At 38.1% G+C, this 16889-nt stretch overlaps 2 protein-coding genes across 4 annotated transcripts; one reads left to right on the top strand and one right to left on the bottom strand.

Annotated features, from left to right (window-relative positions):
- Positions 1–527: 527 nt before the first annotated feature.
- LOC142970716 (calglandulin-like) lies at positions 528–6731 on the bottom strand. The gene is given in 5 exon segments (XM_076111135.1): positions 528–739; positions 742–785; positions 1047–1194; positions 3050–3202; positions 4560–6731. Coding segments are annotated over 5 exon segments (480 nt in total). The 5' UTR covers positions 4627–6731; the 3' UTR covers positions 528–671.
- Positions 4644–16509, top strand: gnb1b (guanine nucleotide binding protein (G protein), beta polypeptide 1b). Of its 3 annotated transcripts, none has more exons than XM_076111127.1 (11): positions 4644–5036; positions 9797–9905; positions 10061–10099; positions 10181–10287; positions 10542–10605; positions 11238–11400; positions 11500–11566; positions 11657–11858; positions 11989–12205; positions 12359–12474; positions 14790–16509. In XM_076111127.1, exons 2-10 carry the CDS (start codon positions 9849–9851, stop codon positions 12463–12465), a joined length of 1023 nt encoding a protein of 340 aa, XP_075967242.1. In that variant the 5' UTR covers positions 4644–5036; positions 9797–9848; the 3' UTR covers positions 12466–12474; positions 14790–16509. The 3 variants fall into 3 exon arrangements, with proteins under 3 accessions (XP_075967242.1, XP_075967244.1, XP_075967243.1); XM_076111129.1 differs by lacking the exon at positions 4644–5036 and adding an exon at positions 5949–5975; XM_076111128.1 differs by lacking the exon at positions 4644–5036 and adding an exon at positions 7947–8293.
- Positions 16510–16889: the final 380 nt, after the last annotated feature.

Genomic DNA, 16889 nt, shown 5'->3' with positions numbered 1-16889 from the left:
GTCTTTTATTTAAGTCTCCAGGATCTGGATTTACTCTTTGACAAAACAGACAAGGAAAGGGGGGGGGGGGGGGAATCACTGACAAATCGCCCCATAGATTCCTTTTACTTTATTAGTTTATTAGTTTCTATTTGTACAAATAAAAATGTGTTGAAAACCAAACTTGTCTTATAATCGTGTGTAACTGCAACAGATGTGCACAACAGCTGCAGAATATCCATACAGTCTTCAGTTCATTTTGAACGAGTCCCCAGTCATCATGGCCACAAATTCTGAAAGAGTTTAAATAAGCAAATTTACGAATTGAATTGTGTAATTTACTTATTACCTTGTCATCCCATGTATTTCAATCTAACAACATATCTTTGAATATACAAGTGTATTTGGACGTTTTTGAATTTAAAAAATGAATAAATGCGGTCCTAGTCACAAAAAACTACAATATGGTAAACTAAGGATCATATATTTTGTAATTTAATTGTATATACAACAGTATAGGTGGCAGGTGAAACACTTCTGGAGTCAATCTGAAACATAACATTTCACATACATTTACAAAGTTTACTGAAGGCTGTTGTGTTTAAATTTACACAAGCATGCATACATACATTTGTAAAAACATAATGGATATATCCTGATTACTTTATGACCTGAAGGTTTGTTTTGAGTGGTTATGGCTTGTAAGTGAAATATACATTCAAACCTTCATAATTAATGGTTCCACCTCCATCTTTATCTGCTCTGCCGCAATCTTATTAAGTGGTTCCCCTGCATTCATCATCGAAATTAATTTTAAATGTTAAGGGAAACACTGGAAACGCACAAGGACAAAATAATGTGAATACACTGAGTAAACACAAACAAGTGGACATCATTTTTTACAATTGAATTTGTTTTATCTGGATTTAAATTTGGGATCAAAACAAATAATAGTTGACAGTGTATAAAATGTATAAAATAGATCAAATTAAGAGTGAATAAAGAATGTACTTGTTAAGTGTAGGGTAAATATTTATGCCTTGCTTTTCTATTACTTATGTTATTCTTACTTGAGTGCGTTCCAGGCGATATATCCTTTGGCCTCTTTGTCAAATACTTTAAAAGCCGCTTTGAGTTCAGCATCCTGGTTCTTGGTTCTTTCGTGGTACAGTGCCATCAGACCCAGGAAGCTGTCACAGTTAAACATCCCTTTACCTGAAGACTCACAAAAATAATCAGTTTAAAAAACATTATTATATGTGTGCAGGACAGTAACATTTGTTTGATCGTTTGTTGGATTGTGAGTAGTGAAATTAAAAGAAAAAAATGAACATCACAGCCATTACAATTATCTGCATCCCAACATACCGTATCTCTGAAAAACACCAGTGGTCACAATGGATGAATTGAATGAATTTGTTGAGGGACATTTTAGCATTAAAGAACGTCTTCTGTTTACGTCTTACATTTTTATGAGAACCCAAACATTTTAGCTAGATTCTTCAATTTGGATAAAAACGATTTGGTGTGTAGGGCTGATATTTAAAAATCTATGTTTTAAATCTATAAGTTAACACATTTCTGTAATACTTCTTTGACATAAAAATGCCAAAATAGAGTTCATAAAAATGGCAGCATATGTTCTTTCCCCTTTTCAGTTCAGAGAGAGATGGGAGACATGAAGAGAGAAAGGTAAGAGTAGGGGAAATAGGAAACAGGAAAGGAAATGGTAAATTATAAAATGTGTTAGTTAAGGTTAGCCTAATGTACTTCATTTGACATAAAAGTTATACCAAAAAAACTAAACTCAAACGATGCCTCCTTCTTAAATTAGCAGAAGGCAGAACATCATGGTGCAGTTTTTAATGCTTTGGTGAGCACAAAATGAAGCCCTCAAGTCAAATGACAGTAATTGGAGATTTTTTATATTTTATATTTTTTATAACGTTTCTGTATGATTCAATTTCACAGTGATGGCAGTAAACTATCTGTTTATGTTAAGGAACTAATTGTTTAGACAAGGCTCTAAATTGTAGGTAGAACGTGTGAATTTAATTGGAAAGTAACTGACATCAATAACATCTTAATTAAACAAACCTTTTCCAACTGCCCTATTGCAGAGTGTTAACTTTAACTCCAATACGACTGATCCTATCTTGAGGTAATTGCTTGTGTACGTGTGTATGTGTGTGTGTGTGTGTGGTGCACTGTGGGATGCACCAACAGTCTCTTTATAGACCCATTTTACCCAAATCCCACATAGTAAAACACTGACACCTAGTGATATTGTTTGTAACTTGCACTAAAAACAGAAAACTACAGTTTCCGATGTTTTTGTAATGCATTTTGGAAGATGTTTCTCTCTTAAAAAGTTGCACTATAAATACTTGCATTTAATTAAAACCCAAATTTGATCACCTGCAAAGAATAATTCTAAATATGTCTTCAGATTACTTAATCTTGACCTTATCAGAACAAGTGGCAAACACACATTGTATCTACTCCTACAGTTAAGCTTGGGTTAATGGCCAGGTTATTATTAAAGAGCCAAATTTAGCACTTTAATTACTTACTTGGTTTGGGCTGAACTTTAGATAAAGCTTCTAATTCCTCACCTCCGGGTGCATCTTAGAATATATACAAGGCATTACTTAAAGGCTTTTAAAGATGTAGCTCATGTATAGAAATAGAACCATCTTACAATATAACACAGTCAAATCCACCACCAGCACCACAATGGTCTCAAATATAGAGTTGACTCTGCAGCTTTCTGACAGTGTCAACAAAAGAATTAACATTATACACTTTAAAAAAAAGATTTATGGCAGGGCTGGATTACATTTAAGTGTAATATATATTACACCTATAGGCCTATATATATATATATGTACACACACACACACACACACATAAATATAGGCCTACACAATAAAGTGGAAGTTCATATGCTGTCACAGGTGTGTGTAATACCTTAAAATATTATCTGAAACTTAGTCGGTGGCCCATAAAGGTAAAAAAGGCAAGTTAAATGTAAGAATGATACATTTCCATTGTATGAGTTTATATTCACCATTGTTGTCCACGTCTTTGGTCATCTGGCTGAGCTCTTGTTTTGTAGGATTGATCCCCATTAAACTCATCAGCCTCTCTAGCTCCTGTGTCTTCACATCTCCGTTTCCCTCTTTGTCAAACATCTCAAAAACTCCTTTGTACTCTGTGACAACTAAATAAGGAGGTACTTAACTGCAAGAAGTTATTTTCCACATTGCAATGAGAACAGTAAGATTTTACATTTGTTAGTCAATGGGAAGGGCTTTGAATCTTCCACCCGCATACAGTAAGATACAGTAAACCAAAATGAAAACTGTGACAGACTTGTTTGGGGATTGAGACTTAATATTTACATTATTTGATAGTCAGCAAGTTAATCAATAAAAAAGTACCATTAAAATGTATATTGTTCTCGTTTTGTACACTCATGATGCACATTTTCACAGCTGAGCCGTAATTTGAACCACAAATGAAGTCATGTTAGACAGAGCAGCCATATCAGAAGATTGTTGATTTTAGACACTGAAGTTTGGATCAATCTTGTGGAGGAAACAATTAATAAATGAATGAATATTCTGGTCAATTTAACTGTATGAAATGACCAGAATACACTCATTGGGCTCCTTCTGACTTACACAACTCACTGGCAAAATTGTTGTTGTTATAATATGCTTATATTATATTGTTTATGACCCGGCAAAGCAATGGCAAAGCAATCTGTTTCTGCATCTTTGCGACACAATTTATTTGCATGCAGTGATCAATGTCTCAGGCATTGGGTGTCACCCAAGCCTACCTCGAGCTCCAGTTGGCTATAAAGAACGGAGAAAGGGAAGAGGTAAGGACTGAAAGAAAGGGGGAGGATGAAGGATATGGAGGATAGATGGAAGGTGATTAGAAGATGGAAGGGAAGGATGGGTGGCTCGAGAAAACTGAGACAGACAGAGTATTGGTTGACCAGCTATAAAGGCAGTGGGCTTGACAGCTGATTAGATGTGTGTCTGAGATGTGAAACCTTAGTTAATATGTTCACTTCATTTACTCAACACAAATTGTAATTAAGAAAATGCTTCAATTGAACACTTCACTCAATTGAAAGCAATTATTTTATGTGAGTTCCAACCATCGACTGTAGCCTATGACGTTTATGTATGCAGTCTATGATTCCAATCCTTAAATATATATGCTTCATATACAAAGTGTTTGGTATGTTGTAAACTGTGCACTTCTTTGCCTTTATTGGTTTCTATTCTATTTCCTAATTAACTATGGCCAGATCATGTTGTTGACAGCGCTATTATTAGAGCCCTGCTGAAATCATTACTATCACTTCCTACTTCAGGAGTCAAGTTGGGGCCCGACTAACTGACTCAGCATATGTGTTGGAAGGGGGCTGAAAGAAAACAAACGAACACCATGTTCTCTCTGCTTTCGGAACCCTCTGGTGAAATGCTCCAGTAAATGAGAAGTGCTCAACATTGTTCAAAGTGGTTGATAGTGTCCAACTGTAGATAAAACACCAATCGAACCTTCTCTACCCCCTCGCTGCTGCAGCGTGGGGTTTCCCAGCGCTGACTGCAGGGTTACCGCGCCCATCTCCCCATCTCCTCGTTCGATGGCCGGACGAGAGTGTAATTACGGAAAGGGGCAGATGTTAAGCTTGGCAAAAAGGGAGACAGTAGGCTGTCTTGTTGAATGAGGTATAGTGACTTTAAAGATTAGCCTTTTTGTCTGCCTGGGCAGTGTCTTCGGTACAAGGCTAGTGGGTGTGATTTCTCTCCCCCCACTCCCTCCCTCCCCTCTCCGGTTGGTTGACTGAGGTTGTCGAGCTCCCTAGCCGTAGCCTGCACTTCGGGAAGGGCTGCTCCTCGGAAAACTAACGCTAGCTGGCTAGCTAGTTAGTGAGCTAGCGCTGTGGTGTTCGTTGATGCGTGGATCGGAGGTATACGCCGTCTTGCTCTCCAGTCAATGCCAAAACGAAAAAAACCAAACGCAAATTGAATCAGGTAAGGTGAAATGAAGCGACGATAATGCTGCTTCCACGACTCTCACAGTAGCGTACATGTTAATACCCTTTGCTGATTAATTGTGGAAGAGAGCTTATCCGGGGGTGGGGTAGCGTTAGCGATAGATAGCTTCCTAGCCATTAGCTACCGTTAGCTAACTTTCAGGTGGCTGTTATATCATGAGCAAATACTGGCGGATAAAAGTACAAGAGTGTCTGCAGCGGTGGAGCCTGACGCTCAGTATTTTCGGTGGATAAACTGATTGCTACAAAACATATCTCCACATAAATGCCTTCTGCATCCAGTCGATTGAGTTCGGTTAACTAACGCTACTGTTAGTGTTAGGAAAGCTCCTGGCTGGCGTTTAAGTACCGTACATGTTGGCCAGTGAGGCTCGATGTCGGCTATGGCCCTGCAGAGGTGCTTCTTGGCCTAAAACACAGTACTTTAAAGTACTGTGTCGTTAATGCCCAAAAGGTATTGAACACAGCTGAAGTGATATCGTTAACACCGTAAGTTCTTTAGTTGGTTGTGGGTTTTGCTTTGTAACGTTCCGCGGAATGTTAACGTTCATTTTAAGGATGTTTGTGTCAGTGGATGATGACACATTGGGTTGGGCTTGAACAATAAACGTCCCGTAAACAAATTAACAACTATTATTGGTTATTGGCAATAGCAGAGCAGCCAGCATCACTAATCAGCGTTAAAATGTCACCCTACACATAACTTTGCATCAGCTACATGTTATTAACGTGAGTTATTGTAGCCGCGTTAACACCCTTTTTTTTTTTTTTTTTTTTTTTTTTTTTAACCTCAAGTAATAAGTTAGCATATCGCTGATTTTCTTGCAATGGACGACTGGTGCAACGCCTTTAACTTAGCTCAGTAATGGTATTGATTGATTCATCATCAGTTGGCTAATTTGCAGTTCTGCAGGAGGTAAAATAGATGGTCATCTTACTACTTTATGATAAATCACCCGCATCTGGTGTAGCATTTGTTGCTTACTGAAGTCAAACAGGCCACAGCCGCCCGACCTTGCAGTTTTTACAGGCTGATTAGAGAACCAAATAAATATACGGATGCGTCGTAATCAAATCAACTTTGCACTGTCGGGTTTAACGAGATTGTTAGTGTGTAAGTAAGTGGATTACTGAAGGCCACGCAACCACCGAGTTTCTCGGTTAGCCCACTATATTGGCTTAGAAGCTAAACACATAGCACTCCGTGCAATTGCGGAAGAGCAGCTGAGTCCACCCTGAAGTAGCGGCGGTTGTGTTTTTTTGCATTAGATGCTATACACTTTAATTTATCCGTCATAAAATGCAGCTTACGTTATATCGACTTCGCTTGTATACCGGACATTGTTCAATTACAAGCGATGTTGTTGCGAATAAAGAGACCGTACATTTATTTCTTCAAAACTAGCTCTTCCCTGCCTGCAGGCCTACACTGTCAGCTAGCTAGCAGGCTAACTAGCGGGCAGCCGTCTGCAAGATGGCGTTTAGCTGCATCTTCTTAGATTTCCGTCAGTGCAATTCATATTGTCATTACACTGTGCAGCGTTTAGTGAACGTAGAAATCACATTAGACGTAGTCGGATACTAATAGTCTTATCCTCTCTATTTTGCCACATTATGGGGCTGAATTACAACTCATTTTCTCGTGAAGTGTGTGTAGAGCCTCAGCAGCCCAACCCTCTAAACATACCAGAGTAACAAACTGAATAAAACGGCCATCCAGCAGCTATTCAAATGCAACGCAAACGAGCCTACTGTTGAAGGCAAATCACAGAACGGCACACAGTGACTAAGTCAACTACCAGCACAGAACACACATTCATTGGGAAACCTGTGCACAGACTTCATTTAGACAATATGAATGTTGGGTATGTTGATCACTTGTTTTAACATTACTTTTAAGTGTGCCTGTTGGTATGTAATTCGCAAATTACTTTGATATATACACAGCTTCCTTGACAACTTCATCTTAGTTTATTAAAGCAGGAGTGGTACTAATTACACAGTAGCCGGTCACAACTGACAGAGAGGGACTGTACTAGGTTTATGATTTCCCCGGTAGTGTTAAAATCCAGCTACTTGCTTTAAGCATGTTGTGTGTAAAATAATTAAGATTAAAGTCATCCTTTTATGATTGGGAAAACATTTCTAATGCTTGTAGTGGCTTTGCCAGCTGTTTATGTGAGTGGACATGGATAGGATTAGAGACTCATTGACGGAGGATTTCAGCTTTTAGGATTATGTAGTTGCTCAGTGATATTGCTGGTTATGGCCTTTTCTATGATCCAGCTTTAGACCTGTGAAACATTGCATTATCATCGTTTAACAGTACAGATAAGCAGACCGGTCCTTTGAGAACAGATGTAAACTACTGCAGAGAGATCATTTTTTATTTTAGCTGGAAATATAGGAGACAAAACGGCAGGCACAGACTGCCCTTAAGGGACCTGAGAACTCCAAGCTGTTTGCCACTGCTCATTGTTTATCATGCAGTCAGCTGACTATGATCAGGCGCTTGGAAAAGAGAAGTGATGAGGGAGAGGAACTCCTTAACTGTAAGCATCCACAGAGGTCAATGGGAAATAATATTTCAGATATTTAAAACCTGGGCATATAACATCTTTTGGATTTAACATATCAGTTTTACAATTTGGTATACAAACGGTAAAGAATTAAAGTTAACTGCATCTTGTAATTATTAGATAGAGAACAAAGTGTGAATTTAATATATACCTTATGTTATTAAATAAAATGAATAGCCATTTGAGGAAATCACCAATTAGTAGTGACAGGAACTTGTCAGGTTTACCTCAATAGCCTGTAATGCGATTACTCAGAACTGCATTTGAAAGCTAAATAATGACTTGAAAGATATTTTAGATGTTGTCTTTTCTTTGTCTGTTCTTGGCTAAATACATAGTATTACAACAATTATACTCTATGGACAGAAACATACAAATCTGCGAAACTGAATCAACTTTAATTTTCTCGCTGAAAAAAAAAAATAATAACATCAGAGGTCTTCAAGTTGAGAATGGCATTCTGCTGTCCCCTGATGATACTGCATAATAATTACATTCCATGACACATTTATTTATAAGATTAATGAGTGTAAGAGGATAACTGTAAAAAGGTCAACCAATCAGAGGACCTAAAGGATCACAGTGAGGTAGAGAAGATGTTCAGTCTTGTTCTGGAGCCTCCAGTGACACAGGCCTGCTGACTGATAGACACCAGGTAAGGGAACTGGGAAGGCAAGGTTGGTCCACCTTAATGGTGCATAGCTGTTTGCAAACTGCCACCAATCTGAATTCGATTTTAGTTTTACAACAATCTATTACAACAATGTAATATTGCACTTTCAGCTGCTTCCCCACATTATGCAGACATCTGCTTTGTTTGTTTTTTCAAGATACAAGGGGGCGATACATTTCTCATAGAATACAGCTTTTATAAGTGATGGGCCACTATGTACTTAAATATTCTTGGTTGTAATCTCCCAATGTCGTTTACATTATCTCCAGAAAGTAGGCTTTGGGAAGTCCTTTTTAGGATGAACTCAGCCGCGTTCTTACTTGATCAGTAGAAAATCTTTGTTGATGTTGCTTTTGGTCAAAATTGTATACTTAGCTTTGTTAGCCGGTTTTCTAGATGTAGTCAGAAATTACGAGTCTGATATAGTACCACTAACAACATATTTACCATTTTAATCATACTCAAACTCACACATATAAAGAGTATAATTACAATTGTTTTCTTAAAGAACTTTTGTTGGACCTGTGTGGAAAGTTCTCCATTTCACAGGGAAACTGGAGTTGATATGCAATCAGTCACTTTTTCACAACTACTGGGATAGTTTAAAATAATACGACAGTATATTCAGTAAGCTGTTCACAACTATGGACATGTTTGCATTGTGCTTTATTTGCAAAAACTGCTTTTGATTGCTTTAAATGGGTAGACTTGGACTTTGCATGTGTCATCAAACGGATGGATTGCACAGTGTGCTCCAGAGATTGATAACAATCCTCTTGATAATGTAACTGAAATTAGTATAATGGAATAATTGTCTTATTCTTACTCAAAATGTTACTCTATGTTGGTTAAGGTTATCTAAAAATATGGTTTACATGGAGCGTTGTCTAGTTTTTACTCTATCACATTTGTACAGGGCCGGTCATTATGGCTGGAGGGTTTCTTGTGATTTTCTTTGGCTTCCTTAAAATATTTATCAATGAATGGACTTGAAATAATGTATTTCTTTGCTTTAATAAGTGAGACTGGATATTATTATATTTGGAACATGCCTTCAGTCTTTAAAATGTATTGTTTTAGATGCACTTTGAGACAGTATTAATATAAGTGGCTTATTGATCACTTGGTTCAAATTATATCCACGGGATTGAGGTCAACAGGATAATGACTGCTTTTCGGATCATTGGAAAGTCATGCCATAACTAGATGTGTCTGGCAATCTAAATTATGTGTCAGGATTACGTTGCTGACATTGAGGTAGTAAAGTAAGGTTGAACAAATACTATGTACTAGTACTTTAACCCATTTAGTCGATTGAAAAGTCATGTTTTAGGGAACTGGCTGAAAGTCCCTTTTCTACCATTACCTTTTGCTGTTAGATTAGTTTTTTTCAGGTAAATCGTAAATATATCTTGCTAAAGATTTGGGGTGAATGGTGAAGATGTATGCAAATGATTGAAGTGCTTCTCTTTCTTCTTTTTTTAGATCAACAAGTGCCCCGGTAACTGGAGTGAGGTAATTAAAAAAGCAGAATAAAATGAGTGAACTGGACCAGTTACGCCAAGAGGCAGAGCAGCTCAAGAACCAGATCAGAGTGAGTAGCCGGTTTTTAAAATCACTTTTTTTTTATTGCTATAACATCAATTATTGTTAAAATCCCATTTACAAGTTGAATTAGAGTTCAGCCTATTCAACAACGATTAATGTGAGAAATCCTTCCCTAAAGATTTGAGTTTTTCTTTTATTCAGGATGCCAGGAAAGCATGCGCAGATGCCACATTATCACAGGTAACAATTAACACTATGATCTGTTTCTGAGGTTGAAAAGCATTTGGTGTGAAAGTAACCAAAGTACTTAATGTTTTGCAGATCACAGCTAACATTGACCCCGTTGGCCGAATCCAGATGCGTACAAGACGAACGCTGCGGGGTCATTTGGCTAAAATCTATGCCATGCATTGGGGAACAGATTCCAGGTAAAGCATCTGCCGGAGTTTATGACTCATGGTGTGAAGGGAAGTTTTGTGTTTGCATTCTGTTTTTGCTTGTTAAATGTTGAGCAAAGTGCAAAAGTTAAACGATGTCTAAAAGTAGGAGTTGTTAAATGTTGTTCTTCAGCTGTTTGGCAGGCGTCTTTTGGCTTATGATTCCAGATAAAAATAGATTGTGTGCGATGACTCTGATTGTTGTTGTAGTGGTGGTGTTAATATTGCGTTTATCATTTTTGTAGGCTCTTGGTCAGTGCCTCTCAAGATGGCAAACTCATTATTTGGGACAGCTATACCACAAATAAGGTAAGGCCTGTTTTCTTTTCTTTTGACAGGGATTAATTAAGTTATGGTTGAATCTGCAAATGGCAATCTGTGTCATTGGAAAGCAAAACAACAATGGTGGTTGTTCAGGCATGCCAATGTTGCCATCTACATGCAAACACAGTAATAGCTGCTGCAGTTTAAAAACTTGAGGCAGATCCAGATGAACGATATGGACCTGGTTTCTGGTGCTTCACACCAATGACTCTATACGTCTGTTAAGCCGTTTCATATTGTTCCTGCTACACTATATTTAAAAGGAGGGTAACTAACTGCCCATGCAGAGTTCATTTTGAATAAATGTATACGGGTTGCAGATCAGCTGAGAGAGAAGCATTTGTGGCCTCTGCCCGGGGGCCTGTGTGTCTGCTGTGCAGTCAGTGGGGTGGGTGGATGTGGTGCACAGTTTGTAAATAGTGTCAAAAGTTATCTTAATGAAAACTTTTTCAAATATTATTGCTCTCCAAAAAGTATGAACATTTCTTTTTTCAATTTACCAGGTTAGTAAATGTAGCCACTGTAAAAATACTGACTGTAAAATGGACGTTTAAGGAACTTAACGTATTTGTGTGTGTGTGTGTGTGTGTGTGTGTGTGTTGTCCCATTTGTTGTAGGTTCATGCCATCCCACTTCGATCTTCCTGGGTCATGACTTGTGCATATGCACCTTCAGGAAATTATGTGGCCTGTGGTGGCTTAGACAACATCTGCTCCATTTACAACCTGAAAACACGCGAGGGCAATGTACGCGTGAGCCGTGAGCTGGCTGGACATACAGGTATATGAACCACTTTGCTCGTTAGTTTTCTACTGCTAGTTATGTATCCGACGGGAAATTCCATATTAACGACTCCTCTATTGATTCTCTGAATATCAGGATACCTGTCCTGTTGTCGCTTCCTTGATGACAACCAGATTATTACAAGCTCTGGAGATACCACTTGGTAAGTAAAAGTGTTGCCTACGTCGAGTTGCTGTACGGACGTTGCAAAAAAATACGTACGCGTATCTTGATTGTGCGTTTCATATTATAGTGCACTTTGGGACATTGAGACCGGCCAGCAGACGACCACGTTTGCTGGACACACAGGCGATGTCATGAGCCTGTCATTGGCCCCTGACTCACGGCTATTCGTCTCTGGTGCTTGTGATGCCTCTGCTAAACTCTGGGATGTCAGAGAGGGCATGTGCAGACAGACCTTCACTGGCCATGAGTCTGACATCAATGCCATCTGTGTAAGTTATTTAAAAGAATCTGTTCTGCATGGGATGTTCTTTTGTGTTTTTGTTTATTAGTATAGGTGTACTTTTAGTTTTTGTGTGTTCCTCTATTGTGCACTAATTATCTCTCTCTTGGAATCTCTAGTTCTTCCCTAATGGCAATGCCTTTGCCACGGGCTCCGATGACGCCACCTGCAGGCTTTTTGATCTACGTGCTGATCAGGAATTAATGATCTACTCTCATGACAATATCATATGTGGAATCACCTCCGTTGCGTTCTCAAAGAGTGGCCGTCTTCTTCTGGCGGGATATGATGACTTCAACTGTAATGTGTGGGACACACTAAAAGCTGACCGTGCTGGTAAGCCATTCATGCATGATCTCAAAAAGCAGCCTTATTTCTGCAACACGGAGGAACATGTTACAAAAATGCGCTTGGGTCAATAATTGCTTCTGATAAAATGTACTCGCTTGCTGTCTTGTTGACCAAATTACAATTGCTGTACTTGTCTAGGTGTGTTGGCTGGACATGACAACCGCGTCAGCTGCCTGGGAGTTACTGATGATGGCATGGCAGTCGCAACGGGATCCTGGGACAGTTTTCTGAAGATCTGGAATTGAAGCCTGAAGGTTCTTTTTTTTTTTTTTTTTTTTTTTTTTTCATATTTGTATTATTGTTTCATACATTTGTACCTAAGGCGTTTCTATTCTTAGTAAAGTACTAGTCCAAAAGCTGTATGTGGACATTTGTTGAAGCGTCATCTTTTGCTTGGCTGGAGTGGAAGCTGATGTGCTTTTGCACTACCGTTGTCCCCTTACAGGTTTAAGTGCGTTGTGGGTTCAATTAAATACCTTTCTGCTTCTTAGTCTTTTGCTGGGCTGCATATTTCAGAATGGATCCTGGATTCTTTTTTGACTAATAGTGGCCGATAAGCGCACCTCAGATAGACATTTCAGCCACTTACAATAATATTAAACACAGTTTTGGAACCCATTAGCTATCGGTCTGACGACAGTTTAGCCTTTGGCACCAACGGCCAATATTTCTGGTGTCTGGTGTATCCAGCGGACTGACGGATAACGGATATCCGGGCCGTCACTTCCTCATCCGTGCGCAGACAGACGTCAAAGACTGGATTGTTTCCCAAGTAACCAGTTTCCACTAAATCATTGTCAGGCGATAGCTGCTGGGTTATATTTCAGCCAATGTTTGCAGCAGAGGTAGGTAGTAGCAGGTTACATGTACTCCCTGACATGTACTCGTGTAACGTTTTTGAGTAAATTGTGCTTGTCAGAGTAGTGTTAATGCAGCATACTTTTTACTCTTACTTGAATAGATTTTTAGAGAAAAATCATTACTTTTTACTCCGTTACATTTGGGTACATAATCATTCACGCTACTTTTATTTTCATGCTTTCATGATCCGTTATGGGGAAGGTGGCTCGCTGGACCCAGGTCTGCTAGCACTGTTAGCGTAGCGCAACCACGCCCCTACGTGACTCTGTTAAAAGCAGCATTGCTGAAGTTACAGCAGGAGCAAAGTTAACGTTATGACTTTCAAATAGCGCTAGCAGCTAATATTTACAGACGCAATAACAGCGGGCAGTGAAGTCAGAACATCAGAGAATTGTGTCGACACTGAGCTGACAGTCTGTTGTGTTAATGCTAATAAGTGTAATAACATATTTACACATCATCTACTACTACCCCTGCTTTCAGTCGTAATGTGAATATTAAAGCAAATTCTTAACACAAAAAAAGGAGAACTGCGTTCATTTCTCAACCACAGATGGTCTCCCTCGGGTCAAAGTGAAGAAGTGAACAGATTGTATTTATTAGGCAATTAATGATGAAACATTATAGTATCTCCTAATTAGCCTAAATGAGTCACATGACATGAGACATTTTCAAAAAGTTTAAGGACACTGAAACATGTTTAAACTCTATATTTAGGTTTTGACATAACAGACACAGTATATAATGAACATGCACACTATTTGCTGATTTATTTGCCAAATTATAATATAATAGGAGCCAAAAAGCAAATGTAATTTTGAAGTATTTTGTGATCAGAGTTGAGAGACACAGACCAGATATTGTCTGGTGTGTATGTGGAAAGTCATCTAATCCACAGATGATGACATTTCTCATTTTCATCACAAATACATTCAGGTTACTGTCACAAGCAGAATAGCTCGGCTCAAATTTGAGATTTGTGTTGGCGTTGTCGTAAAGAGTTGTTAACTTGCTGTACTGTACGACTGTGACGTTGTTACGGAGCTAAGGGGGTAAATAATATCTCTTATAACTGAACTGTTCAATGTCTCCCTCACCAAGAGACCAACCACATGTATGTTGGGTGTTATCCCTAAAAAAACTGCAGATACATTTCTTCAGTAAACTGGTTCCGACTGGCTATGTTAACATGTAGCCGAAGTATTGTGAGACAAGTGGTGGACAGTAACATGATTGTACAGTACAGAATCATTTTTATTTAACTGGCTACTCAAGTAATTAGCTTTATACTTTTTCTTTTTGCCGTGCAACAGTACTTTTACTTGAATACAGTTTTTGGGTGCTCTACCCACCTCTGTCGTCCCGCCTCTTTTGCTCTCAACTCTGTTTACGACTGTTTACCTGCATGCAACCAAAGCCCGTTCAAACGTTTTGGTCAATACATCTGGGAGTACAAATGGAAACCAGAACACTTCCAATACCAACATCTCCAAACAGGCCAAAACGTGTAAGCTTGTTCTGCAGCTGGTTGCAGATGTGCCTATAATGAACACAAGCTGCCTCCTGCATTCTTAGGTCTATCTGTGTTATTAGAAAGCTCTTTGTTTAGATCTTTGCCCATTAGGTCCTAAATTTACAGGAGGCGGCTACAACTGTAGGTCAAATGAGACGAGCTAAACTCACAATTTCGTTTGTCTTTGTTTCCCAGATGTTCTTTTAACTCCAAAGTTGACTGGAAGACCATTACAACTTCAGAATGTTCACAGCATCTTCTTCAACACTGTTTAAACTGACTTGGACACCACAAAAACGAAGGGAAACCAATGCCTTTCCTACACAAAGAAGAGCACAAATGTTTATCACCTAGTTAAGAAAGGATCTCCTGTGGTATCAAATCAGAAACTTGTGCATTCCTTCTTGGACCATTCTATGTTACCTTGAAAGAGAAAACAACACTATCATCCCATGCAAATGTGTGCGTCTTGAAAGCAAATGTTGGAGTGTAATTGTACAAATTATTTAACTTTTTTTTTCTTTTCTTTTTTTTAAGAATTCTATTCTGATGGTTTGTTATTCTTGATGGCTTTCTTTTTGTCATATTTCTTTAGTGGTTTTAGATATGTTTGAATTACAGCTTGTCTTTCTAATCCAGTTAAATCATATAAAACAGATGACATGAAAACATGCAGCAAGTAAAAGCTTGGATCATATTACACGAGCAGCTTTCAAAATGTCCATTATGTATTTATATACTAGCTGTTTTTGTTTCATCACAGCCTTTTGCACATGAAGAAGCTTTGCCTCTCAACTAATACTATGTTAACTAACCAAGCACATGCTATAAGTTATGAATGCTCATTCCAGTACAAAAGGAGTTATTACGAGTAACTTATCCAGTTAACCCCCTTAATTCTTGTACATGCCTTTTGACTTTGGGTGGGAAGGGGTGGGGTAGCAAGGTAGGTGCTGAGATAATTGGGGCATGGCTGGATTTTATTATATGGATGGCGGATTGTGTTTAGTATCCACTTTGAGTGAAACATCTCACTTGACTAAATAGACACTTCCTTTGCTTGGGACTGCAGTTGCAACTCTGTGAATGAAATGTACAAATCAATGTCTGAAAATAATGGTCTGTTTTAAGTTGAGACATTTCATTTTGTCTGCCATGGGTTGATTTAGATGTGCATGCTGTAGACTTGCTTTCAATGGTGCAAAATCCTAATTTTTATTTTTTTTTTTCTGAAAAGGAGAGTCACCTATTGATTGAACTTAACAGACGCCAATTTCTTTTTGGCTCAAATTCTGCATACATAATGTGCTAATACTGGTAACGCTATGCACCAGAGTGAGCAAGAATGGAGACAGACTTAATATCGACTGCATACTTAGTGTAAATTATGCTTACCAGTTCTATTGATGCCAATTTTTTGTAATAACTATAACAATCATTGTAAGAATTCTATCCTTGACAAGTCCTTCTTCTCTCCTCCAAATCTTCACTCTCAATGGAACAAAAACGTCCTCGCATACTGTCCATACTTAAACTTTTGTACCTTTTTCTTTTTTCTTCTTGGTCTTAAATTGAAAATCAGAGCATCTGAATGACAACATTTCACTGTATACAGAAGCACTTTTGTTAAAGTTGTGACATATTTTCACTTTTCTTTTTTTTTTTTTTTTCTGCGATGATGTACAATAAATGTGATGTATTCGTGTGTGGCCACAAGTGAAAATGCAATTCAACTGAGATGGATTCCCTTTTCTCTTTTCATTAATATTATAGAGCTCTGCACCATTATGTACCTTTTCACTTTTTGTATTTCATTTCAGTCTGTTGGTGTTACACGGTGAGCTGGATGCAAGATAGATACTGTACTAAATTGTACTGTTATTGATTGAAAAATGTAATAAAAAGCTGTTTGAGATCTCTTTGTTGAGTCGAATCTATGAACTGCATTCAATTTTTATTGTGTGTATATATATATATATTATAGATTTTAAGACCAGAAAAATTACGGTAACACTGAATACAGTAGATACAATTTTGTGAGTTAATGAATTGTAGTTTTTGGGTGCTGCTCTCTACTTTTATCTTGCAGCAGTTCTCATATTTTTACTACGATATACTTTTACACGGTGTCTTTCATTATCAGACAAATCAGCACTTTTATGACTTGTCATAATCAAAAGTCATGTCGTGGGTTGACTATTTTGTATTACCTGTGTTATACTGTCTTATATTTTGATATACTTACTGGATTTTGCATATTTCTATGTAAAAACTAAAATAGTAGGTCTTGGATGG

This window comes from Anarhichas minor, unplaced genomic scaffold (genome assembly GCF_050575085.1).
Source record: "Anarhichas minor isolate MPS153535 unplaced genomic scaffold, ASM5057508v1 ptg000043l, whole genome shotgun sequence".
Lineage (NCBI taxonomy): Eukaryota > Metazoa > Chordata > Actinopteri > Perciformes > Anarhichadidae > Anarhichas > Anarhichas minor.
The sequence above is the reverse complement of the archived record's forward strand: the minus strand, read 5'-3'. Positions and strand labels throughout refer to the sequence as shown.